At 45.5% G+C, this 25,940-nt stretch overlaps 1 protein-coding gene across 2 annotated transcripts; it reads right to left on the bottom strand.

Annotated features, from left to right (window-relative positions):
* Nucleotides 1–208: 208 nt before the first annotated feature.
* LOC133356159 (zinc finger protein 883-like) lies at nucleotides 209–19,604 on the bottom strand. Of its 2 annotated transcripts, XM_061573526.1 has the most exons (5): nucleotides 19,583–19,604; nucleotides 18,050–18,248; nucleotides 14,738–15,291; nucleotides 8,741–8,756; nucleotides 209–3,608 (listed from the first exon to the last, which is right to left on the bottom strand). In XM_061573526.1, exons 1-5 carry the CDS (start codon nucleotides 19,584–19,586, stop codon nucleotides 1,811–1,813), a joined length of 2,571 nt encoding a protein of 856 aa, XP_061429510.1. In that variant the 5' UTR covers nucleotides 19,587–19,604; the 3' UTR covers nucleotides 209–1,810. The 2 variants fall into 2 exon arrangements, with proteins under 2 accessions (XP_061429510.1, XP_061429509.1); XM_061573525.1 differs by lacking the exons at nucleotides 8,741–8,756; nucleotides 14,738–15,291; nucleotides 18,050–18,248; nucleotides 19,583–19,604 and adding exons at nucleotides 11,326–11,398; nucleotides 11,704–11,836 and having other exon boundaries at nucleotides 209–3,656.
* Nucleotides 19,605–25,940: the final 6,336 nt, after the last annotated feature.

Genomic DNA, 25,940 nt, shown 5'->3' on the forward strand with positions numbered 1-25,940 from the left:
TACGCGCCCCCTGCATGAACGACGGAGGCACAGAGACAGACGGTCGATCACGTTGGAATTGATCTGCAGACGGCAGTCTTCTGGCACGGCCAGCTCTGTGTCGCCTCATCTCAATCCCGCGATCCCAACCAGGTGAAAGTCCGCATCAAACCGAATCCCCGGCAAGGCCATCTACTTAACGACTAGAGAAAATTCACACGAAATGTCGTTTTCAATGAAGTCTTCCAGATGTAAAATGATATAAGCTTTTATTGAAGAAACACAATTTAAAACATAATACAATTCAAAGTTGTTTCAATTTAAAACTTCAAAACGGAGCATTGGGTGCTTGCGTGGATGCGTCTTTCGTGTGCAATTTTCTTCGTGACTTTCCTGGCCCAAGGCAGTAAATGGTTGTGAGGGGCACCGCAGGCGGTCAGGCTTGCTTCAACCCCATGGTTGTCAAAATCCAGACGTTAATTGGCAAGGACCATTTCTTGTCCTAGTTCGCCAACATATACGACGTCATGCAAAATTCTAATGAGTGTTGTTGTGCAGAATGTATCTATTAGATGCACTCAGCCTTGTAACCAAATACAAATCTGTACCAAAAATGCATTCCAAATGTGCTCTTAAAATTACCTCCTTGCTATGAAGCAGATCAGCAGACACGACATCTTTCATTTATCGATCTCTCCACGAAACAAAGGAATGTTTTACATAAACTATAACAAGCACAGACTTCTGGGAGTGCGTCAATGATTCAGTGCAAGCCACCTGTGGACCCTTATTGGTGCACAGCGTCTCAAGAGCAGCCGGGCTTGCTTCAACCGATAGCTTCAAACATCCAGACGTTAATCAGTAAGGAGCATTTCTAGCCCTAGTTAGACAAAATTTGTGTCAACACGTAATACCAAATTATAATTCAAGTTGTAGAGAATGTATCTCCTCTAGGTGTAACTTTTAAGTGGTCGCCTTGTAACTGATGAATGATCCGAGTGTGCTCGCTATTTCAAAGACAATGAGTTGCTCCAGAGGGAGATGCTTCCTGAAAACACAAAAGTACCCTTTGACCTGTATCACAAGAACAATGAGTCTCACCTGAGTGATCTGTACAGGTTACTTCCAAAACACACACTGTGTCCTAACATGACTTATTCGATGATTGACCCTTATAGACAAAATGGTACATGTACGCACACAATCAGACAAGTATTCATTCAAAATTAGTGACAGGCATATTAACAAAATTGAAAGACTGCACTGAAATATACTGCATTAGGTTACATCGCATTAACAAGAAGCTAATTAAAAAAAATACGCACCGTCTGCTTAACAGTGTATGTACAACATACTAATGCACCATTCAAAACGAGTCGGCCATTGCATGCTGGCATCTGGATCAAAATTGAGCAAATTCTAAACATTACCTACAAACTCCACAACTGAGATGCCACATCAACCATCGCCCCCTACTGACAGGCTCTTGTCCACATGCAGGCCGGTGCAGGGCCACCACCTTGTGCCACACAGGGGCAGCTGCTACTTGGGGATGCTCTTCGAGTGTTTGAGACGAGATACGATACAAAACTCAGAGTTGCCAGAGGCGATTAAGCAAGCACCATATAAATGCAATTATGATAACATAGTGAATGCTTGGGAGCTTATTGGCTCTCGCTCCTAGTTAGAGATCTACCCAACACACAGGTCCACAAAGACTGGCCGCTCTTACCCTGCAGGTTGAACCTAGGAACCGAGTGTTTAACTTCACATTATTGTCATTAAAGGCCTGTGACAAAGGTGCATCTATTGGAGCAACATCGTTTCAGGCTTACACATCTACCGGGTCTCCATTTGACTTTGTATTGTCTCGGAGGAAGTCCACCCACACCTCCACTTCCACAAACTGCTGGGAGTTGCTTCGCTCTGCCTCACATTCAGAATTCTCCTCCTGCTTCACGTTGCCTCCATCGATGTGAAGGTCCGATTTTTGAGTTGAATCTTCATCTTCACATTTTACCTTCACTTCTTCGCTCTTCACCATGACTTCTTCACATTTCACCTTCACCTCTTCATATTTCACCTCGATACCTTTAAAAGTTTGCAAGCTGGGATTTTCTTCCGGTTCTTGTTTCATGAGAGATGGGCTCATTGAGGCACTTTGACTTTCACAAGCTGATATCAGACTCCGCTCCTTGTGGATATTATGATGCTTGTGTGTTCTCTGGTGTTTTTTAAGAGTCGATGAACTTGCAAACGCCTTCCCACACACACTGCACTTGCAGGGTTTCTCTCCCGTGTGTGTTCTCTGGTGTGGTACAAGAGCAGATGACTGTGCAAACGCCTTCCCACACACACTGCACTTGAAGGGTTTCTCTCCCGTGTGTGTTCTCTGGTGTGCTACAAGAGCAGATGACATTGCAAACGCCTTCCCACACACACTGCACTTGAAGGGTTTCTCTCCAGAGTGTGTTCTCTGGTGTGCTACAAGAGCAGATAACTGTGCAAACGCCTTCACACACACACTGCGTTTGAAGGGTTTTTCTCCCGTGTGTGTTCTCTTGTGTGTTGCAAGAGTAGATGAAAGTGCAAACGCCTTCCCACACACACTGCACTTGAAGGGTTTCTCTCCCGTGTGTGTTCTCTGGTGTTTTGCACGATGAGATGAATCTAAAAACGCCTTCCCACACACACTGCACTTGAAGGGTTTTTCTCCCGTGTGTGTTCTCTGGTGTTTTACAAGAGTAGATGAATGTGAAAATGCCTTCCCACACACACTGCACTTGAAGGGTTTTTCTCCCGTGTGTGTTCTCTGGTGTTTTACAAGAGTAGATGAAAGTGCAAACGCCTTCCCACACACACTGCACTTGAAGGGTTTCTCTCCCGTGTGTGTTCTCTGGTGTGTTACAAGAGTATATAATTGTGCAAACGCCTTCCCACACAAACTGCACTTGAAGGGTTTTTCTCCCGTGTGTGTTCTCTGGTGTTTTACAAGAGTAGATGACTTTGTAAACGCCTTCCCACACACACTGCACTTGAATGGTTTCTCTCCCGTGTGTGTTCTCTGGTGTTCTACAAGAACATATGACTGTGCAAACGCCTTCCCACACACACTGCACTTGAAGGGTTTCTCTCCCGTGTGTGTTCTCTGGTGTTTTACAAGATGAGCTGAATCTGAAAACGCCTTCCCACACACACTGCACTTGCAGGGTTTCTCTCCCGTGTGTGTTCTCTGGTGTTCTACAAGAGTAGATGACTTTGCAAACGCCTTCCCACACACACTGCACTTGAAGGGTTTCTCTCCCGTGTGTGTTCTCTGGTGTACTACAAGAGCAGATGACTTTGCAAACGCCTTCCCACATACACTGCACTTGAAGGGTTTCTCTCCCGTGTGTGTTCTCTGGTGTGTTACAAGAGTAGATGAATCTGAAAACGCCTTCCCACACACACTGCACTTGCAGGGTTTCTCTCCCGTGTGTGTTCTCTGGTGTGTTACAAGAGTAGATGACCGTGCAAACGCCCTCCCACACACACTGCACTTGAAGGGTTTCTCTCCCGTGTGTGTTCTCTGGTGCCGTGTCAAATGTTCAGGACAATTCGTGCTGTATGAACACCGGTCGCATTGTTGCCTTGTCGCACTGAGCTGCGCCGAGTGCCTTTGCTCCATCAGACCAATTCTGCAGAGGAAAGTACAGAGGAAGCGTCAGTTGCAGACAGAAAAAAAAATATCTACACGTCAGTATCGATGCACAGAGGAATGCATATACACAGTCACACGTGACTTACACGTCAATACTTATTTATATATTCATGATATAGTGAAAAAGCTTCCCAAATTCATCACGCGGGCTGTTATGGCACACAATGAGAGGGCAAATGGTCACAAATTTCGGCTGTCTGGCTGCAAAAGGAATATTTATGAAAGCTAAATTCAGTTGACATAGCAAAAGGTGTTGAAAATAATACTATTTGTGTTGTGCAGAAATTCATAAATTCATGCTCAATCGCAACTTAGATGTGTGTTGTATATATAGACCTTTTCCAAAAATATATATTGAGAATAATTCGACCCATTTTTTTCCTTAAATAATTAATAAATGAAACCAACACTCAACTCCGCTACCCCTCAAACCACACCAAGCATCTGGAGGTCATTAAACAACAAACTTCGGGGCAAAGAGGGGTTCGCGACTATCTGGAAATCTCCAGGCTGGCAGATGACCATATGACATGACCTCCCCGGACGTTTTGGACAGTTCACAAACAAATCTCCAGAGCACATAGCAGAGACAAACGGACGTTACAACTCGCATTTTCTTTAACGGCAAAAGTTTGAAACTCGTCAAAAAGAACAAATCGACGTTATAGACTGCAGTCTATATGAGCGGCTTTATACTGGTAGGAACGAAGTGGACCAGACACCAATAGATTATATCGTCCGTCCATTTGTCCGTCCGTCCGTCCGTGTAGCAACATCGCCCCCTACTGCAAACACTTGGCATGACCCTACAAAAACCTTGAGACTCAGTGACGCTATCCTGGCTAAACAAGTGTAACATTCCCTTATAATTCCCTCAGATAGCTTTTAATTAAAACATTTAAATTAATGAGGCTTTCCTGGCTAAACACGTGTAACATTCCTTATAATTCCCTGAGATAGCTTTTAATTAAAACTTTGAAATTAAATTAAAAAACTCACAGCGCCCTAAAGCCTACAGCTAGGCCTAAAGCCTAGAACTAGGCCTGAAACTCTCCCTTCGTATCGTACCCCCGCGTGTGTGAAAGGGAGTTAATGTTTCACAATGTTACATTCCCTGATTTTTTAAAATAGAAACATTTAAATTTCAAGCTTTTACATTAATAATTAAAACATTTAAATTAAATATTAACTCACAGCGACCTAAAGCCTACAGCTAGGCCTAAAGCCTAGAAATAGGCCTCAAAGTCTCCCTTCGTATCGTCCGATTAGGTGTAGCAACATCGCCCCCTACTGCAAACACTTGGCAGGACCCTACAAAAACCTACAGTGGGGCTTTCCTGGCTAAACAAGTGTAATAATACATTATGTTTATATTCTTTGATATTCGTTCCTACCAGCCCACCCCGCAGGGTCCTGTTTATTATTTATTTTATTTCACCCTTATTCAACTCGTATATCATTTTGTATTGTATCTTTCTATCCATGTAACTTCACCAAGAGAACCAAGGAATGTGCATTCTGGTAGACAAGAAAGTGAGCGCTTGGTTATATCTCCAGCCTCGGGATATCAAAATATAACTCAAAATAAAACACCGATCCCTGGTGACACAGACTTACAACAAAGCTTGGCAAAACCCTCGGAATAATGGTAACAACGAGGGGCATTACGAATCTTGGTTCTTGGTTAAACATGAACCAAATAATAACCACGAGATATTAGACCCGGGGTAACTCATAAGAGGTACAAGAAATAGGTCCAACACACACAAGACCGGATAATATGTATTCCATGGAATCAAAGCCTCCCCGGCCACCTTTGTCTTCCAACAATTTGACACAAACACATGGCAGCCACAATTACGTATGAAGGGTGTCTGGCCTTGAGCTAACAAACACAACGAAGGGGGGGGGGATGCCAACAAGCATAAACTTAGACGGAAAACAGCCCATCCGGGGTCATCAAGGGAAGGGGGGGGGCATTCAGGCGCGGCCGCGGAGAGAGGACGGTGACAGAGGGCATCTGTTTTTTTTCTCTCGCAAGAGACGCACAGAGAGGGGAGGGAATTTCAGATATAACCAACGACACAGATCATGCAATTCAGTCTTGCAAAGGGGCAAACTCCGGGGCATGGCCTCGAGATCAACCATGGGTGTCGTGTCTCGTGGAGCGAAGGGACGATGTGTTGTTAAGAGCTGAGTTCGGTATGAACTGACAGAGTATCGCTGAAAGTTTATTCTACATTCATCCTGATGTTTTGAGTCGCTTGTGGAATCGAGGGTTTGCGATAAGTTGTATTGTACCAAGCTATCAGAGTTGCGTAAGAGGTGTGCTAATACAATTTACAAGTTTTGAGAGTAAGTGATCCAGCCAGCGACGAGCAGCTCACAGCAGCAGCCCTCTTAGAAGAAGGGTGGAGAGCACGAAAGTTGAGCAACGACAAGGCGAAGCCCCGAAGTGAGGGCGGGAGAGGTAACACAATGCCAGTGCAAAACTGGCAGCTGCACGCCAAGGGCGAAAGCAAGGAGAGAGAAAGGAGAGAGCACGGAGTAGTGGAAAGAGCCTGAGCCAGTGCAAGCCCTGAAGTAAGGGCAGGTGTCCGTGTGAAGCTGGCAGCTGCACGATCAAGGAGAGAGCACGGAGCAGTGGAAAGAGCCTGACCAGCCGCCCATGAGCAAGAGTGTCAGCGCCAGCGAGAGCGCCGTGGGTTCGACCCACACACACACCGACCAGCACCAGCTAGGAACCAATGCCAGAGTGAGGAGCGGCGACCAGCAGACAAGCTGCGCGCGCTATCTGATGACGGAATCATCGCACACCGCCTACGGCGAGCATCACGCCAACTCAACCAGCAGTGAAGAGAGCTGCAACGCCAAGAGGAAGAGTGCCGTGTGTTTAATACACACACACACGTACACACAGCTATACACACGTACACACAGCTACACGTACACACAGCTACACACACACGTACACACAGCTACACACACACGTACACACAGCTACACACACACGTACACACAGCTACACACACACGTACACACAGCTACACACACACGTACACACAGCCACACACACACACGTACACACAGCTACACACACAGCTACACACACACGTACACACAGCTACACACACACACAGCTACACACGTACACACAGCTACACGAACACACACGTACACACAGCTACACACACACACACGTACACACAGCTACACACACACACACGTACACACAGCTACACACACACACGTACACACAGCTACACACACACACACACGTACACACAGCTACACACACACACACACGTACACACAGCTACACACACACACACGTACACACAGCTACACACACACACACGTACACACAGCTACACACACACACACGTACACACAGCTACACACACACACACGTACACACAGCTACACACACACACACGTACACACAGCTACACACACACACACACACGTACACACAGCTACACACACACACACGTACACACAGCTACACACACACGTACACACAGCTACACACAGCTACACACACACACGTACACACAGCTACACACACACACGTACACACAGCTACACACACACACGTACACTCAGCTACAAAGATCCCCGTATAGCCTTAACAGACTGTAGGGTCAAGTGCTGTTAGCGAGCACCTATGAAGGCCGGAACGGCACACGAGGGGGTGGGTGGCCAGCCCCACGCCCGACCGCCTTTGTCTCCCCAGTGGCGACGTTTACACACCGCACCAGGTACTCATTTAAGGCTGAGTCGACCTAGGGGAGGCCCAGGACCGGTTCAGATAATCGTCACTGGTGTTGGCCGTGAGCGGGAATCGAACCCGGGTCGCCAGGTTCATAGCGCAGCGCGCTAACAGCTACACTATTGCTCCCCACAGCTACACACACACACGTACACTCAGCTACACACACACACAGCTAAACACACACACACAGCTACACACACACACGTACACTCAGCTATACACACACACACACACACGTACACACAGCTACACACACACACGTACACTCAGCTATACACACACACACATACACTCAGCTACACACACACACACGTACACACAGCTACACACACACACGTACACACACACACGTACACTCAGCTACACACACACACACGTACACACAGCTACACACACACACGTACACTCAGCTACACACACACACACACACACGTACACACAGCTACACACACACACGTACACTCAGCTACACACACACACAGCTAAACACACACACACATACACAGCTACACACACACACGTACACTCAGCTATACACACACACACACACGTACACACAGCTACACACACACACACACTCAGCTACACACACACACACACACGTACACACAGCTACACACACACACGTACACACAGCTACACACACACACGTACACACAGCTACACACACACACACACGTACACACAGCTACACACACACACACGTACACTCAGCTACACACACACACACGTACACTCAGCTACACACACACACACGTACACTCAGCTACACACACACACACGTACACACAGCTACACACACACACACGTACACACAGCTACACACACACACGTACACACAGCTACACACACACACGTACACACAGCTACACACAGCTACACACAGCTACACACACACACGTACACACAGCTACACACACGTACACACAGCTACACACACACAGCTACACACACGTACACACAGCTACACACACACACGTACACACAGCTACACACACGTACACACAGCTACACACACGCACACGTACACACAGCTACACACACACGTACACACAGCTACACACAGCTACACACACACGTACACAGCTACACACACATACACAGCTACACACACACACGCCGTCCCAGCGGCCCTGCTGGGAATCCCGAGGTATTTTCAGCACAAGGAACGCCGTACCGCGTAATCCGCCAAGTCAACAAGTGGAAAAGAAGACACACGCACACAACACGCATATCGGGACGAATAAGATGAAAAGCATTTACTGCCCATTGAGTTACGTGGATACGGTCGTTCAGAAGTATTTTTGTCATTCCTTTTCGTTGATTGCATAATCTTGCCAATGAATTAATTGACGTATACTTTTGCTTTCGGGAAATGTTTCTTTATTGCCGTTCGTATGAATATCGTCGCATGCATGTTTAAGGACGTCTTCCTATCGCCGTATATGCTCGCGTTACTCTGAGGAATTAATCGAATGTTCTGTTACCCAGTAAACAACGTAATCATTGAGGGTTAAATGTACGGATCAATGAGAACATCTCAAGGGGTACTGTGTTGACAATTCCAAGCATAAGAGTTCGAATATTAAAGTTATGTTTTTGGTTAGAAATTTAAATTTCTTAACACAAAAGAGTCCGAGTGGTGCCTTCCTAAGTTCATGCGTAATGATCTCAATTATGAGAACTGTATCCTGCGGTGAGATTTGAATTTGGAGACACGAAGACACAATCAGTAAATGTTAAAACGAGACTAATTGTATTATCCCGAGTGATAATACGACCCTAGGCAACGAAGATAAGCATAATTATCATAACTGCATACATTAGCATAATTGCATATAGTTGCATAACTTAATAGGATCACCTCCCTAATTAGCATAATTTCGGATAATTACACATTTTTCCTATTTACATTTAATTTTTATTATTTTTAATTAATTTTTCAAGGCCCAACATATACAACAGGTGTGAAGCCAGCCAGGCTCACGATGTCCTTGAATGCTGGGATGAACAGATCTGACTTCAGCTGCATGTGTGTGCTGTGTTAACTTCTTGACTGTTTCCATTCTTACAAAGAGCTCCAGAGGAAAACAAAAAACAAACTACAGCTTTGATATAACCTCCCTGTTCAATAGAGTTAATAGAATTTACTGCAAACACAAACTTTACACTGTCACACACTGGCATGGCTCACAGGTGGTGGTGTATTAATGCTTCCTTACTCCACCAAGAAATTCATTGAGGATCAATCAACATCGCCGAGGCTGCGTCTCTCTCCCCGTGGTGTTAACTACCTCTCCTGGTATACAGGAAGTCGTGGGTTCGATCCCGACCCTGACCCCCGGTTGTCCCCATCTCGACATGCAGAGAGTGAACACCGCCACGCATCTAGAGTGAACACCGCCACGCGTCTAGAGTGAACACCGCCACGCGTCTAGAGTGAACACCGCCACGCGTCTAGAGTGAACACCGCCACGCGTCTAGAGTGAACACCGCCACGCGTCTAGAGTGAACACCGCCACGCGTCTAGAGTGAACACCGCCACGCGTCTAGAGTGAACACCGCCACGTGTCTAGAGTGAACACCGCCACGTGTCTAGAGTGAACACCGCCACGTGTCCAGAGTGAACACCGCCACGCGTCTAGAGTGAACACCGCCACGTGTCCAGAGTGAACACCGCCACGCGTCTAGAGTGAACACTCTAGACGCGTGGTGGTGTTCACTCTGGACACGTGGCGGTGTTCACTCTAGACACGTGGCGGTGTTCACTCTAGACACGTGGCGGTGTTCGCCACGCGTCCAGAGTGAACACCGCCACGTGTCTAGAGTGAACACCGCCACGTGTCTAGAGTGAACACCACCACGCGTCTAGAGCGAACACCACCACGTGTCTAGAGTGAACACCGCCACGCGTCTAGAGTGAACACCGCCACGCGTCTAGAGTGAACACCGCCACGCGTCTAGAGTGAACACCGCCACGCGTCTAGAGTGAACACCGCCACGCGTCTAGAGTGAACACCGCCACGCGTCTAGAGTGAACACCGCCACGTGTCTAGAGTGAACACCGCCACGCGTCTAGAGTGAACACCGCCACGCGTCTAGAGTGAACACCGCCACGCGTCTAGAGTGAACACCGCCACGCGTCTAGAGTGAACACCGCCACGCGTCTAGAGTGAACACCGCCACGCGTCTAGAGTGAACACCGCCACGCGTCTAGAGTGAACACCGCCACGCGTCTAGAGTGAACACCGCCACGTGTCCAGAGTGAACACCGCCACGTGTCCAGAGTGAACACCGCCACGCGTCTAGAGTGAACACCGCCACGCGTCTAGAGTGAACACCGCCACGCGTCTAGAGTGAACACCACCACGTGTCTAGAGCGAACACCGCCACGTGTCTAGAGTGAACACCGCCACGTGTCTAGAGTGAACACCGCCACGTGTCCAGAGTGAACACCACCACGCGTCTAGAGTGAACACCGCCACGCGTCTAGAGTGAACACCGCCACGCGTCTAGAGTGAACACCGCCACGCGTCCAGAGTGAACACCGCCACGTGTCTAGAGTGAACACCGCCACGTGTCTAGAGTGAACACCACCACGCGTCTAGAGCGAACACCACCACGTGTCTAGAGTGAACACCGCCACGTGTCTAGAGTGAACACCACCACGCGTCTAGAGCGAACACCACCACGTGTCTAGAGTGAACACCACCACGTGTCTAGAGTGAACACCGCCACGTGTCTAGAGTGAACACCACCACGCGTCTAGAGCGAACACCACCACGTGTCTAGAGTGAACACCACCACGTGTCTAGAGCGAACACCACCACGTGTCTAGAGTGAACACCGCCACGCTGTTGACGAGCCTCACCTTGTTGTTATTGTTGTTGTGGGCAGGTCGCTTCTGAAAACAAGAGCGGTACAGCAGCTCAAGCGGGCGTGGCCTGGTAAAAAATGAAAAAAAAACGGTGTTAGTATAGAATATTTAAACAAAGGTACAAAGTGGCGATCCGGGTCAAGACAAATTAAACTTAAGCGAGAGAATTGAAGCAAACGCGATCAGGCGAGGGCAGGAGGCAAGGCCCCGCGTTGTAAAGTTACAACGTGCACATCGCTTCCATGCTCGCTGCTACTCAATTGACATCCATACGAGAGAGAGAGCGAGGCTCTACCTCGGTAAACAACAACAACAACAACAACCACCACCACAACAACAACCACCACAACAACCGCGATGAGAATTTCTCACCTCGGATTTCAGTGCACGGGCCGAGCGGCAACTTTCTGGTCCCTCGTGACGTCACGCGGCAGCAGGTGACATGACGTCACTTGCGGGGTACGATGACACTCCCCTCCCCACAATGAGCGGCTCTCAACTCGCGACGACTTTCACGAATAAATTATGTTAATGAGCCGCCAGTCACCGGGCGTAGCTTTGCCCAAATAAGGATTGGCACTGGAACAGATATCGGCAGCGGCCGAGCGGAGGTGACGTCACGCTCAAGAGCGCGTGAGTTGGGTGGGGTGAATACCTTGGTGACATGACGTCACTAGCGAGGCACACCTCCCCCTGGCGTTTGACGCAGATGAGGTCACGCTGAGCGGCGACGTTAGAGGGCGGGGTCAGAGTTCAAGTTTGTTGACAGAAGGGGAGCGGCAGTGCCCTTAATAGGTGCTCGCTAACAGCACTTGCCCCTACAGTCTAAGGCTATACGGGGGGTCTTTGTCTTTGTGTGTTGGGAGCAAGTTTGAGTGGCGTGTAGCCGTGGGAGTTGAACGGGCGCCTGCTGCTACTGACAGTCGTTGACTGCGGTGGGACAGACGCTGATAGACACAGACAGACAAGACAGGCGGACAGACACAGACAAGAGGAACACAGAGACAGAGAAAGATACACAGAGACGACATCGACAGAGAGACACAGGCAGAGAGACACACAGAGGCGAACAGAGAGACAGACGGACAGAGATGTTGAATCGAACACACTGAACTCGCTCCATTGAAAGAGATTCCTCGATCTTTGCCCATCCCCGGAAGTCGTTCTAGTTTATATTTATTTCATTGTGTGTGGTGTGTAGTGTAAGCCATGTGGGATATCGATGTACACAGATATGAACAACATCAGCAGACAAGACGTCTTTCATTTATCAGTCTCTCCGCGAATCAAAGGAATGTTTTACACAAAATATAACTACTGCAGCATTCAGTGCAAGTCAACTGTGGACCGGTTTTGGTGTACAATTTATACGTAAATATATAAGCGCACGACTTCATCTATCTGTGAAGAACGCTGCACTTTCCATCGCTTTCATGCAGGGGGCGCTGCAAACCTACGCACCCCCTGCATGAACGACGGAGGCGCAGGGACAGACGTTCGATCGCGTTGGAATCGATCTGCAGACGGCGTTCTTCTCCCAACCAGGTGAAAGTCCGCATCAAACAGAATCCGCGGCAAGCCAATCTACTTAACGACGAGAGAAAATTCACACGAAATGTCGTTTTCAATGAAGTCTTCCAGATGAAAATGATATAAGCTTTTATTGAAGAAACACAATTTAAAACATAATACAATTCAAAGTTGTTTCAATTTAAAACTTCAAAACGGAGCATCGGGAGTTTGCGTGGATGCGTCGCTCGTGTGTAATTTTCTTCGTGACTTTTCTGGCCCAAGGCCGTAAATGGTTGTGAGGGGCACCGCAGGCGGTCAGGCTTGCTTCACCCCATGGTTGTCAACATCCAGACGTTAATCGGCAAGGACCATTTCTTGTCCTAGTTCGCCAACATATACGATGTCATGCAAAATTCTCATGAGTGTTGTTGTGCAGAATGTATCTACTAGATGTGCTCTGCCTTGTAACCAAATACAAATCTGTACCAAAAATGCACTCCAAATGTGTTCTTAAAATTACCTCCTTGCTATGAAGCAAATCAGCAGACACGAAATCTTTCATTTATCACCTGAGTGATCTGTACAGGTTACTCCAAAAACACAGACTTTGTCCTAACATGACTTAATCAATGTTTGACCCTTGTAGACAAAATGTTAACATGTACGCACACAATCGGACTAGTATTCATTCTAAATTATTGACAATCATTTTTACGAAGTTAAATTACTGCACCAGGTTACATAGTATTAACAAGATAAACAAAAAAACACTGTCTGCTTAAGTGTATGTACAACATACTAATGCACCATTTAAAACGAGTCGGCCATTGCTGGCATCTGGGTAAAAATTTTGCAAATTCCAAACATTACCTACAAACTCCACAACTGAGATGCCACATTAACCATCACCCCCTACTGACAGGCTCTTGTCCACACGCAGGCCAGTGCAGGGCCACCACCTTGTGCCACACAGGGGCAGCTGCCACTTGGGGATGCTCTTCGAGTGTTTGAGACGAGAAACGATACAAAACTACGAATTGCCGAGGCAATTAATCAAGCACAATATAAATGCAATTATGATAACAGAGTGAATGCTTGGGAGCTTATTGGCTCTCGCTCCTGGTTAGAGATCTACCCAACACACAGGTCCACAAAAACTGGCCGCTCTTACCCTGCAGGTTGAACCTAGGAACTGAGTGTTCAACTTCACATTCTTGTCATTAAAGGCCTGTGACAAAGGTGCATCTATTGGAGCAGCATCGTCTAAGGCAGTGGTTCTTAACCTTGTTGGAGGTACTGAACCCCACCAGTTTCATATGCGCATTCACAGAACCCTTCTTAATTGGAATTTATTTTTTATTTTTTCAAATTCAAAACATAGGTACATGTTTTACTGGTGCACAATCATGAGTCAGGTGTGTGTCTTAACCTCCGCCGAACCCCTGAGACTGACTCACCGAACCCCTGGGGTTCGATCGAACCCAGGTTAAGAACCACTGGTCTAAGGCTTACGCATCTCCCGGGTCTCCATTTGACTTTGTATTGTCTCGGAGGAAGTCCACCCACACCTCCACTTCCACAAACTGCTGGGAGTTGCCTCGCTCTGCCTCACAGTCAGAATTCTCCTCCTGCTTCACGTTGCCTCCATCGATGTGAAGGTCCGATTTGGGAGTTGAATCTTCATCTTCACATTTTACCTTCACTTCTTGGCTCTTCACCATCATGTCTTCGCATTTCACCTTGACCTCTTCATATTTCACCTTGACACCTTTAAAAGTGTCCAGGCTGGGATTTTCTTCCGGTTCTTGTTTCATGAGGGATGGGCTCATTGCGGCACTTTGACTTTCACAAGCTGATTTCAGACTCCACTCCTGGTGGATCTTCTGATGCTTGCGTGTTCTCTGGTGTACATAAAGATGTGATGACTGCGCAAACGCCTTCCTGCACGGAGTGCACCTGAAGGGTTTCTCTCCCGTGTGTGTTCTCTGGTGTATTTTAAGATCAGGTGAATGTGAAAACGCCTTCCCACACACACTGCACTTGAAGGGTTTCTCTCCCGTGTGGGTTCTCTGGTGTGCTACAAGAGCAGATGACTGTGCAAACGCCTTCCCACACACACTGCACTTGAAGGGTTTCTCTCCCGTGTGTGTTCTCTGGTGTTTTACAAGAGCAGATGACTGTGCAAACGCCTTCCCACACACACTGCACTTGAAGGGTTTCTCTCCCGTGTGTGTTCTCTGGTGTGCTACAAGATTATATGACTGTGCAAACGCCTTCCCACACACACTGCACTTGAAGGGTTTCTCTCCTGTGTGAGTTCTCTGGTGCCGTGTCAACTGTGCAGGACAATCCGTGCTGTATGCACACCGGTCGCATTGATGCCTTTTTGCACCGAGCTGCGCCGAGTGCCTTTGCTCCATGAGACCAATTCTGCAGAGGCAGCGACAGCTGCAGACAGAAAAAGAAGAATATCCACACCATCTACACGTCAGTATCGAGGCACAGAGGAATACATATACACAGTCACACGTGACTTACACGTCTATAGTTGTTCATATATTTATGATATAGTAAAAAAAAAGTGTCCCAAATTCATCACACGGGCTGTTATGGCACACAATGAGAGGCCAAATGGTCATAAACATGCCTGGAAGCCCTCGTATCTTCAAAATGAACGTTAACCCAAAACTCAGCACACAATTTCAGCTGTCTGGCTTCTAAATAAATGTTTATGAAAGCTAAATTCAGCTAACATAGCAAAGGGTGTTGAAAATAATACTATTTGTGTCATGCACAAATGCATAAATTAATGTTCAATCGCAATTTAGAGGTGTGAAGCCAGGCTCAGATGTCCTTGATTGCTGGGATGAGCAGTTCCGACTTCAGCTGCTGCACGTGTGTGCTGTGATCACTTCCTGACTCCATTCTTACAAAGAGTTTCAGAGGAAAACTAAAATAAACTACTGTTTTGATATAACCTATGTGCTCAATAGAGTTAATAGATTCTAGATTCGAAGCTTTCGTGACTGCAAGGATTCATATTCTTAGGTTTTTTCGGTAAAGTCACATAGGTAAAAACATTAAAAAGTAAAATAAAATAAAAAATCACGACGTTTCGGAGGCAACACAAGCTTCCGTCTTCAGGTGGTACCATCACAGCCACGACAGCTGTATCAAGTAAATGAGAGATTGCAGTAGCTACCACTCCGTTTATATAATGGTTGGAGAAGGTGGTGGGGCAAGGGCCGCATACTTTTTATTAATATGGTAAGGTGAGGCTTAAGACTAAGAGTGGAGAGGTGCGGTTTGTGACTACCTGTGACAGGGAGACCGCCACTAAACATAGAAAAACTGTAATAGTTGTCTGTCAAATAAGATTGGCAAATAAGTGTAGTTAAATCTTTTTTGCATGGTTAATCACATCTTTCCAATGATTACTCAGTTTGTAACCGTCATCACGGTTGAAATTATGTCTGTGTTTGTATATTTGTATGGCTTCGTGTACAAACCTTTGATGGTAGCCAAGAGGTTTGCAGAGAACCTTGGTCTCGGAAAATACAATTTCATGAGAGCCCACCGAGTTGTAGCAATGATCGGCAACGGCTGAAAAATCAGTTCTGCCGTGTTTCAGATCTGACTTGTGAAACACGGCAGTGTTGTGTATGTACCCCCTTTTTATTTTTTTTTATATTATTTTTTTTTATAAATTATTCTGCCAACATATATAATATCGTTTTTTTTAATAGACACTGGGCAACGTGGAACGAACACGCCCCCACACTTCCACAGATGTGCGCATACCTCATTTCAAAGGAAAGAGGGCATGAAAGAGGGCAATCAAGGTCATAAAAACTCCCCGAATTTCACACAAGAGGAACAAGGGAGGGGGGAATGGCAGGCGGGGGGTTAGAATGACACCCTTTCGTAAAAAGCCTTACAAAACCAGGCACCACGGAGGAAGAGATAATTATATTCTTAACAAAGAAACAGCATTGACGACAAAAAGCACATACGGGTCTTTGAACCATGTTAGATACACAAAGTTACCAACTTAGCCATGAAGATTAAGCAAACAGTATCCATCCTCACTCCAATTGGAAATCAGACTACAGTCTGCACCAGAATCGCGACTCATCATTGTTAATTAAATACTGACATTATTTACCTTTAAAGAATTTCTACACGGCCGGGCCGAAGCATCGAAGAATAATTATGGCATCTATTTCGCTCCAAAACAAAGATCCCTAGCCGGGATATCAGATTAAATAATCACAAGAAGTCAAATAATAAGTACGGAATTAAAGTAGAAGAGGAATCAAGGGCGGAGAAGGCTCTCAAAATTAACCAAACACAACACCCCATGGGAAGCGAGCAACACGGCCGTCTTTGTCTTTCCGAGAGGATCTCCACACGCAGGCACAAAGCCAGGAAATGACACCCATAAAGGTTGGGGCAATGGCTCAAAGGAAATTAACACATCTTCGAAGATAAATAAATAAAAGCATGCGCCGGGTGCTTCCACCGTGGAAACAACCGTCTTTGTCTCCCCACAACACGGACAGCAAAAATTGCACACGCGAGGAAATAACATTTCCATGAGAGATCGGGTCACGATGAAACATCGTGAACACGGTTTCGGCATAACTTGGGCATAATGGAACCAAGCAGCAAATAAGTCGCATTTCAACTTCCAAACCAAAACAACTTAAGCTGTGCGAGACAAAAGATATGATCCCCGAGCAAGGGAGGGAATAATTAAGCTCGCTTAATGCGTAGGTTTTCGCGACAAATATTATTCAGTAACAAAACATGGATTCGAATGTTTTTTTATATATAACTCGACGCGAATCATCGGTCTGGCTAATGGATAACTTCGGTGGCGCCGTCACGAGGCCCCCACCCCCCCCCCCCCCTTTTCTTCCAGAACGACACACAGCTGTGTCTTCAAAGCTAATAAGCACACGGACGGACACGCACACGACACACACACAGACGCAGATGGTTCACACCCACAGGAATGTTTTATGACAGACTTTGAACAACTCGGGAAACTGAGTGGAATTTCCAGATATAAACCGAAGGAAAATCCATACAAAGGAGATCGCCAGGGCTCTGAGCCCCATCTCGTCGCCAGGGCTTCGGCTCCACCACAGATCTTCACGAGCTCCGGCCTACATCTCATCTCGTCTCCGGGCTAAGGCCCCACCAGAGATCTCCAGGGCGACAGCCATCTCTCCTCGTCGCCGCCAACGAAGAAGCTCTCGTCATCCAGAAGGACGAGGCTCGTGGGGTGGCGACGTGCGTCGCCTTGACGTGCACCGTCTTGACGTGCATCGCCGAGGTGCTCGCCTGCCGCACACGAGTGAACGAGCCAGCTCCCTTGCCGCCACCACACACGTGCTCGCCTGACCACGCAAACGAGCGCAGCCACGCCGTCAATCTTCGTACGGGCTCAGCCGAGGCAGGAGTCTGAAGCAGCCGATCACCGCAGCCGCGACAAAGAGGGCCCTTCTCCGAAAGTCGTTCGTACCCACAACTTCCCTCACGTAGGCTCACACGCGCTCGCGTCGACGCCCACCTCCCTTTGAGACTATCTATTTCGTCCTTACCATCATATCAACCCTACACAATTATCGGAAGACTGATTATCAACTACATGAACCATCAGCTGGCCATGAGGAATCGTGGCCCATCGAGTGATTAAGAGTCCGTCGGTTATAAGAGTGAGGTTGTTTCCGTGCCTTTCCCTTATTCCGCTCATCACATAGGCGATCAATAGACTCGTCGAGGCAAACTCAACCTCCCGAAATCCTCATTACGAATCGACCGTACACAGAGAGAGAAAATCTTGTCAAACCAGTTTCCTTTGTCAGAGTCTCGCCGAAGCATTAATTAAAACAGAGCCAGATTCGCTCTCCCACACCCACGCCCTCACCCACCATTATATCAAACATTCCGTTAAAAGTATTTTATACTTGCCGATGAATCTATTGACATATACTTTCGCCTCTGGGATACAATAAGTTCTTTTGATTACCGCAAAATGAAGTGTGTCATGCTTGTTTTCAAACTCGGCCAGTCGCCGATTGTGATCGATACAAAAACGAACTAATGAGATGCCTGGTGGGAAGGTAGAGGTTACGATTGTTAGGAGGGTTTTTAGTCATTCAGTTCGTTAAATGCACAATATTGCAAATGCATAAGAGTTTTGAGTTATTCAATTTAGTAAATGCATAGTCTCGCAAATGCATACGTGTTCATTCATTCATTTTAGTCAAATGCTTAATCTCGTAATTGCATAAGAATTTTAGTTATCCATATTAGTCGAATGCATAATATCGCAAATGCATAAGAGTTTGGTTATTCAATTTAGTTAAATGCATAGTCTCGCAAATGCATAAGTGTTTATTCATTCATTTTCGTCAAATGCATAATCTCGTAATTGCATAAGAATTTTAGTTAGTCATATTAGTCGAATGCATAATATCGCAAATGCATAAGAGTTTGGTTATTCAATTTAGTTAAATGCATAGTCTCGCAAATGCATAAGTGTTTATTCATTCATTTTAGTCAAATGCATAGTCTCGTAATTGCATAAGAGTTTTAGTTATTCATATTAGTCTAATGCATAATATCGCAAATGCATAAGAGTTTGGTTATTCCATTTAGTTAAATACATAGTCTCGCAAATGTTAGAAGTGTTTTAGTCATCCATTTTTCGTTAAGTGCATAATCTTACCCATGAATTATCGACGCATGTTTGACCTGCATGATAGAATGTCACATGCTTGTTAGAATAAAATTGTTACCACAGAAGCATATCGAGTGTTCCTTCCAAGTCCATGCAAAACCATCTTATTCTTGATAACTGTATCCTGTGATGAGATATGAAAATGGAGACCTAAAATATCATAACACACACTAGGATAATCGGTAAACGTTTAATCGATGATAATCGTGTTATCCTGATTGAGATAACACTGGATAAACGAAGCTGAGCCTAATTATCATAACTGCACACATTAACATAATCGCAAACATCCGCATAAATTACTATGATTATCTCCGTGATTATCATAATTTATGCATATAATTACTCACATTATCATAATTTATGCATATTAATACACACATTAACGTATTTAATGCGATTTGTGCATTTTTCGGAAAATTATTAATTTTTATTATTTTTATCAAAATTTCATAATCCAACACATACAACAGCAGAACTTATTCTTCAGCCTTTGCCGATCATTGCTACAACTCGGTGGGCTCTCATGAAATTGTATTTTCCGAGACCAAGTTCAAGTTCAAGTTCATTTATTAGGTATAGCCCTGTGAGCCATTCAGCTCTTGAATCGGGTGCAACCGCAACAAACAAAAAACAAAAACATGAACAAAAAAAACATCTTAAAGTGAATATGTGACTAAGTGCAAAGAGAAAATCCAAGAAAAGACAGCAAAAATATTGCAGAAAAAACACCGTACACCAACGCTGTGTGCAAAAATCCCAGTGGGATGCAAGTCAAACAACAACAACAACCACAAGACAACTTAGATTAAGGCCATCAGTCTAACTCTGTACTACAACAACACAAACATGGCTAAACCAATACACTTTTCGAAATCACCAAAATAAAGCCATGAAGGCAATGAAAAAGCAATCATAGGAACTGACGGAATTTTAACAATAAATGGCATAAACAACATGTACTACCAAAACCCTGCAGCCATAGCTGGCTGCATGAGTCACTCCACAACAGCAGGAGCATCAATCGGAGTATTGTAATTTTTCAATGCACCTTTAAGATCAGCACACTAAATCAAAACACAGGTCATACTTTGTAGCGATCATCCGGAGCGAAACATTTTATTTTAGGTCACTGAATAGCACTGGCAGCTAGGGGTGTACAACTCCTCTAAAGCAGTTTTGAGTGAAGATCTCATAGGTAGTGACTCAAGTTTCAATTTATTTGCAACAGCATTCCAGACCCTGGGGGCATCAATAGCAAAGGCCCTTCCTCCAGTATATGTACGGCAATAGGGAATATTAAGCTGGTAAATGAGTGTAGACCTTAGGTCAAATTTGTTCTTTGAAACAGAGACGAGATCCAGCAGATAATCTGCAGATTTTTTTGCAAGTACATCATGAATAAATAAGATCTGGTGCACAAGCCGTCGAACATTCAGAGATGTTAAGTTTGACCCAATGTAGAGATCACAGTGGTGAGTCCTATATGGGAAGTTCAATGCAAATCTTAAGGCCGAGTGATACATTGAGTCAAGCTTCTTCAGTACAGTACTTGGGGCTGATTTATACACAATGTCACAGTAATCAAGTAGAGGCAGTACGGTAGCTTTAATCAATTCCAAACGGAACATAGGAGGGAAGCAGTGCTTGTGTCGATATAGAAAACCAATTTTAATTTTTGTCTTTTTCCCAATATAATCAATGTGATCTTCAAAATTCAGTTTTGAATCCAGGATGACCCCAAGATACTTATAGATCTTGACTTGCTCTATTTGATCATTATTTAAGGTATGTAATTGGGGAAAAATAACTTCCCGCTTTAGTCCTGGTGAGAAGCATAGCACCTTGGTTTTGGCAGGATTTAGGACTAGTTTAAGAGCAACTAGCTGATGTTGTAGTTTGTTGAAATCACTCTGGAGCTTAGCAATCACGTCATCCGGAGAGCGGCCAGCAGTAATTAGTACCGTGTCATCTGCAAAAAGATTTACCCTGGAATAATCCAGTTCAGTGCCCAAGTCATTTACATAAAGAGAAAACAAGAGGGGGCCGAGAATGGAACCCTGTGGAACCCCTTTTGTTATCTTAACACTGTTTGACCTCCAACCATCTGTGAATACAGTTTGGGTGCGAGAAAAGAGGTAATTTTTTAACCATTTTACTGTGTTTTCGGAAAAACCGAGGCAACTTATTTTACTAAGCAGGATGTTGTGGTCTACTGTATCAAAAGCTTTGGACAAGTCAAGAAAAAGACAGGCGCAGTACTGCTTATTATCAAGGCTACTGTAAATGTGATTCAGAGAGTCTAATGCAGCAGATGTGGTGCTGTATTTTTTTCGGAACCCAGATTGTTTTAGATGTAATAGATTGTTGGCGGACAGGAAACTGCTAATTTGGTAGGTCAATAATTTTTCAAAAATTTTCATCAACGGGGACAAAATTGAGATAGGTCGGTAGTTATTTGGATCATCTTTAGGGCCCCCTTTGTGAAGTGGACGAACATAGGAATGTTTCTATTCTAGAGGAACTGATGCTTCTTTGATGGACAGGTTGAAAATATGGGCTATAGGTTTGTATATTAGGTGACCAACAGTTAGTAGAGCAAAGACGGGAATACTATCTGCTCCGGTAGAGGAGGACCCTTTGAGGTAGGACAGTTGTTTCAGAACATTATTTTCGTGGATTGGCTGAAAACTAAATTCGCTTAATGTTTGGACAGGAGTGTAGGAATTTGCATGAGCAGGGGTGACTCCCAATACATTATCAAATAGGGTACCAGCTTCAGAAAAATGAAGGTTAAAATTGTCAACTATTTTTTGGGGATCTGAAAAATATTCCCCATTTCGGTTAAGCTGAACGGGCAGATGATCTGTTTTGGATGCCTTTTCTATACATTTGATTGTTTTCCAGAAAATCCTGGCATTTCCATGAGATTCAAGGAGAGTGGAAGAGAAGTAGTTATTTTTTGCATGCCGTATTTTTTTGACGCATCTATTCCTTAAAATCCTGTATTCTAGCCAGTCATTGACCAAATTACTTTTCTGAGCACATGCCCAAGCCTTGTCCCTAGTTTTCATGAGCTTTGTAATCACAGGATCAAACCATGGTGGACGGTTGCCTTTAGTTTTAAATTTAACCAACGGAGCATGTTTGTTAAGAATTTGGAGAAACGTGTACCTGAAGGTCTCCCAAGCCATAGTCAGGTTTGGAATATCACAGACCTTGTCAATATCCTAGTGAAGCACATTTCTTTGCAAACCTCCTGGCTACCATCAAAGGTTTGTACACGAAGCCATACAAATATACAAACACAGACATAATTTCAACCGTGATGACGGTTACAAACTGAGTAATCATTGGAAAGATGTGATTAACCATGCAAAAAAGATTTAACTACACTTATTTGCCAATCTTATTTGACAGACAACTATTACAGTTTTACCATGTTTAGTGGCGGTCTCCCTGTCACAGGTAGTCACAAACCGCACCTCTCCACTCCTAGTCTTAAGCCTCACCTTACCATATTAATAAAAAGTATGCGGCCCTTGCCCCACCACCTTCTCCAACCATTATATAAACGGAGTGGTAGCTACTGCAATCTCTCATTTACTTGATACAGCTGTCGTGGCTGTGACGGTACCACCTGAAGACGGAAGCTTGTGTTGCCTCCGAAACGTCGTGATTTTTTATTTTTATTTTATTTTACTTTTTAATGTTTTTACCTACATGACTTTACCGAAAAAACCTAAGAATGAGAGTTAATAGACTTTACTGCAAATACAAACTTGACAATATCACACACTCAGAGGTAGAGCCAGGATTTTCAGGCAGGGGGGGAAACCCCTCCAGCAATGAAAAATTACAGGAGTTGTTAGTAAGTAAGGAGTTGTTAGTGAGAAAGGAGTTGTTAGTAAGAAAGGACTTGTCCCTTGCTTTTCATTCGACGCGTGTGATCGTCATCGCGCTCGCTGAACGTGTTGATGCCTTCAGGAAAGAAAAATAGACTTTTGTATTTTGGGGGGAGGGGGGGGGAAATGACCATGACGTATGTGGCATCAACCCGCATCACACCTGAGCTAAGCGCTCTGCAATGCTTACCCCCCTACCACATGGCTCTTTGCGCGCCGTACTTCTACAGCTGTTCACAGCGTGCCGGGAGATTTTAGGTGGCGCTTCGCTCCTGGCCGATTAAGTCATTGGCTTCTCGGAGTTTCAATACAAATCCGTGTGAAGAACGGGTACAACTGCCATCTTAAATATAAAGCAGAACTTACACCTGTTTGTTTGTGTGAAGCAGCAAAAAGTCTCCAACGCTGAGCTCTGGCATCATGAAATTTTCACAGCTTATGCTGTCTGGAATGTCTAAGCGAACGCCGCGTCATTCCCTTCCCGAGTGGCAAAAATCGACCTGACGTAGCAGTGGGTTCAGGTTGAATTTCCTTGAGTGAAAAACATCCGATTTAGTTAAATTGATTTCTTTCAGCTTTTCTTTCTTACAAGAATCACTTTTTCAGGGTTTTTCAGTGAAATATGAGGGAATATTAAATTAATCCGAGACAAGTATCCAAGTCCCGGGCGAAGCCGGGTAGTGAAGCTAGTTACTAATAAACCACAATGATCCTATCGAAATTACGGATTTCTATTGGATCGTTGGGGGGGCACGTGCCACCCCACCCCCACTGGCTCCACCACTGTCACACACTGGCACGGTTCACAGGTGGTGGTGTGTCCAGACCCACGCCTGGCCACCTTCACCTGCTCAGTATTAATACTTCATCACTCCACCAAGTAATTCATCGAGGATCAACCAACACAGCCGAGGCTGCGTGTCTCTCTGTGGTGAGATGTTAACTACCTGTCCTGGCATACAGGAAGTCGTGGGTTCGATCCTGACCCTGACGCCTGCTGTATATTTGTAGTTTACGTGTCTCTCTCTCTCTCCCCGTGGTCGCGTGGATTTCCTTCCCGATCCCCGGGTTTCCCCTCCACATGTAGAGAGTGAACACCGCCACACGTCTAGAGTGAACACCACCACGCGTCCAGAGTGAACACAGCCACGCATCTAGAGTGAACACCACCACGCGTCTAGAGTGAACACCACCACGCGTCCGAGTGAACACCGTCACACGTCTAGAGTGAACACCGCCACGCGTCTAGAGTGAACACCGCCACGCGTCTAGAGTGAACACCGCCACGCGTCCGAGTGAACACCGTCACACGTCTAGAGTGAACACCACCACGCGTCCAGAGTGAACACAGCCACGCGTCCAGAGTGAACACCACCACGCGTCTAGAGTGAACACCACCACGCGTCCGAGTGAACACCGTCACACGTCTAGAGTGAACACCGCCACGCGTCTAGAGTGAACACCGCCACGCGTCTAGAGTGAACACCGCCACGCGTCTAGAGTGAACACCACCACGCTGTTGACGAGCCTCACCTTGTTGTTATTGTTGTTGTGGGCAGGTCGCTTCAGAAAACAAGAGAGGTACAGCAGCTCAAGCGGGCGTGGCCTGGTAAAAAATGAAAAAACTGTGAATATTTAAAACAAAACAAGTTACAAAGTAGCGAGCCAGGTGAAGGGAAATTAAAACTTAAGCAAGATACTCTTTGGTTCTTTCGGTAAAGTCACGTAGAATAAATAAATACATTATATAATAGCATACGACGTTTCAACTGCAACACAAGCAATCATCATCAGGTACAAATGAAAAAAAAACCTATTAAACTTAGAGTCATCTAACATAACAGTCAACACCCTACCTGGTTGATAACGTTCTTCCAAAGATTGCTCAATTTGAGAGAGAGACACGGAGACACATAGACAGACACATAAGCAGAGAGATGACACAAAGACACACAGAGAGAGACACATATAGACACACAGAGAGAGAGACATATAGACACACAGAGAGAGATGACAGAAAGACACAGAGAGAGAGACACACACACATAGACACACAGAGAGAGATGACACAGAGACACACAGAGAGAGACACACACAGACACACAGAGAGATGACAGAGAGAGAGACACACACATAGACACACAGAGAGAGATGACAGAGAGACACACAGAGAGAGAGACACACATAGACACACAGAGAGAGATGACACAGAGACACACAGAGAGAGACACACATAGGCACACAGAGAAACAACGCCTCTGTGTTGAGGCCTTAAATAGAGAGAGGGGGGGGGGTAGAGAAACTAGCACGTCAAGGCCGTAGCCATGGAGTCAACATTGGGGGGGACCAAATCTTCCACGGGTCTGGGGTGGCCCCCCCCCAGAAAAATATCTAAATTTCAAAACTATTTTCCTGCCATTTCCTCCCTAAAATATTTTTTA

Source organism: Lethenteron reissneri, chromosome 53 (genome assembly GCF_015708825.2).
Source record: "Lethenteron reissneri isolate LAM-NWPU_2019-01 chromosome 53, ASM1570882v1, whole genome shotgun sequence".
NCBI lineage: Eukaryota > Metazoa > Chordata > Hyperoartia > Petromyzontiformes > Petromyzontidae > Lethenteron > Lethenteron reissneri.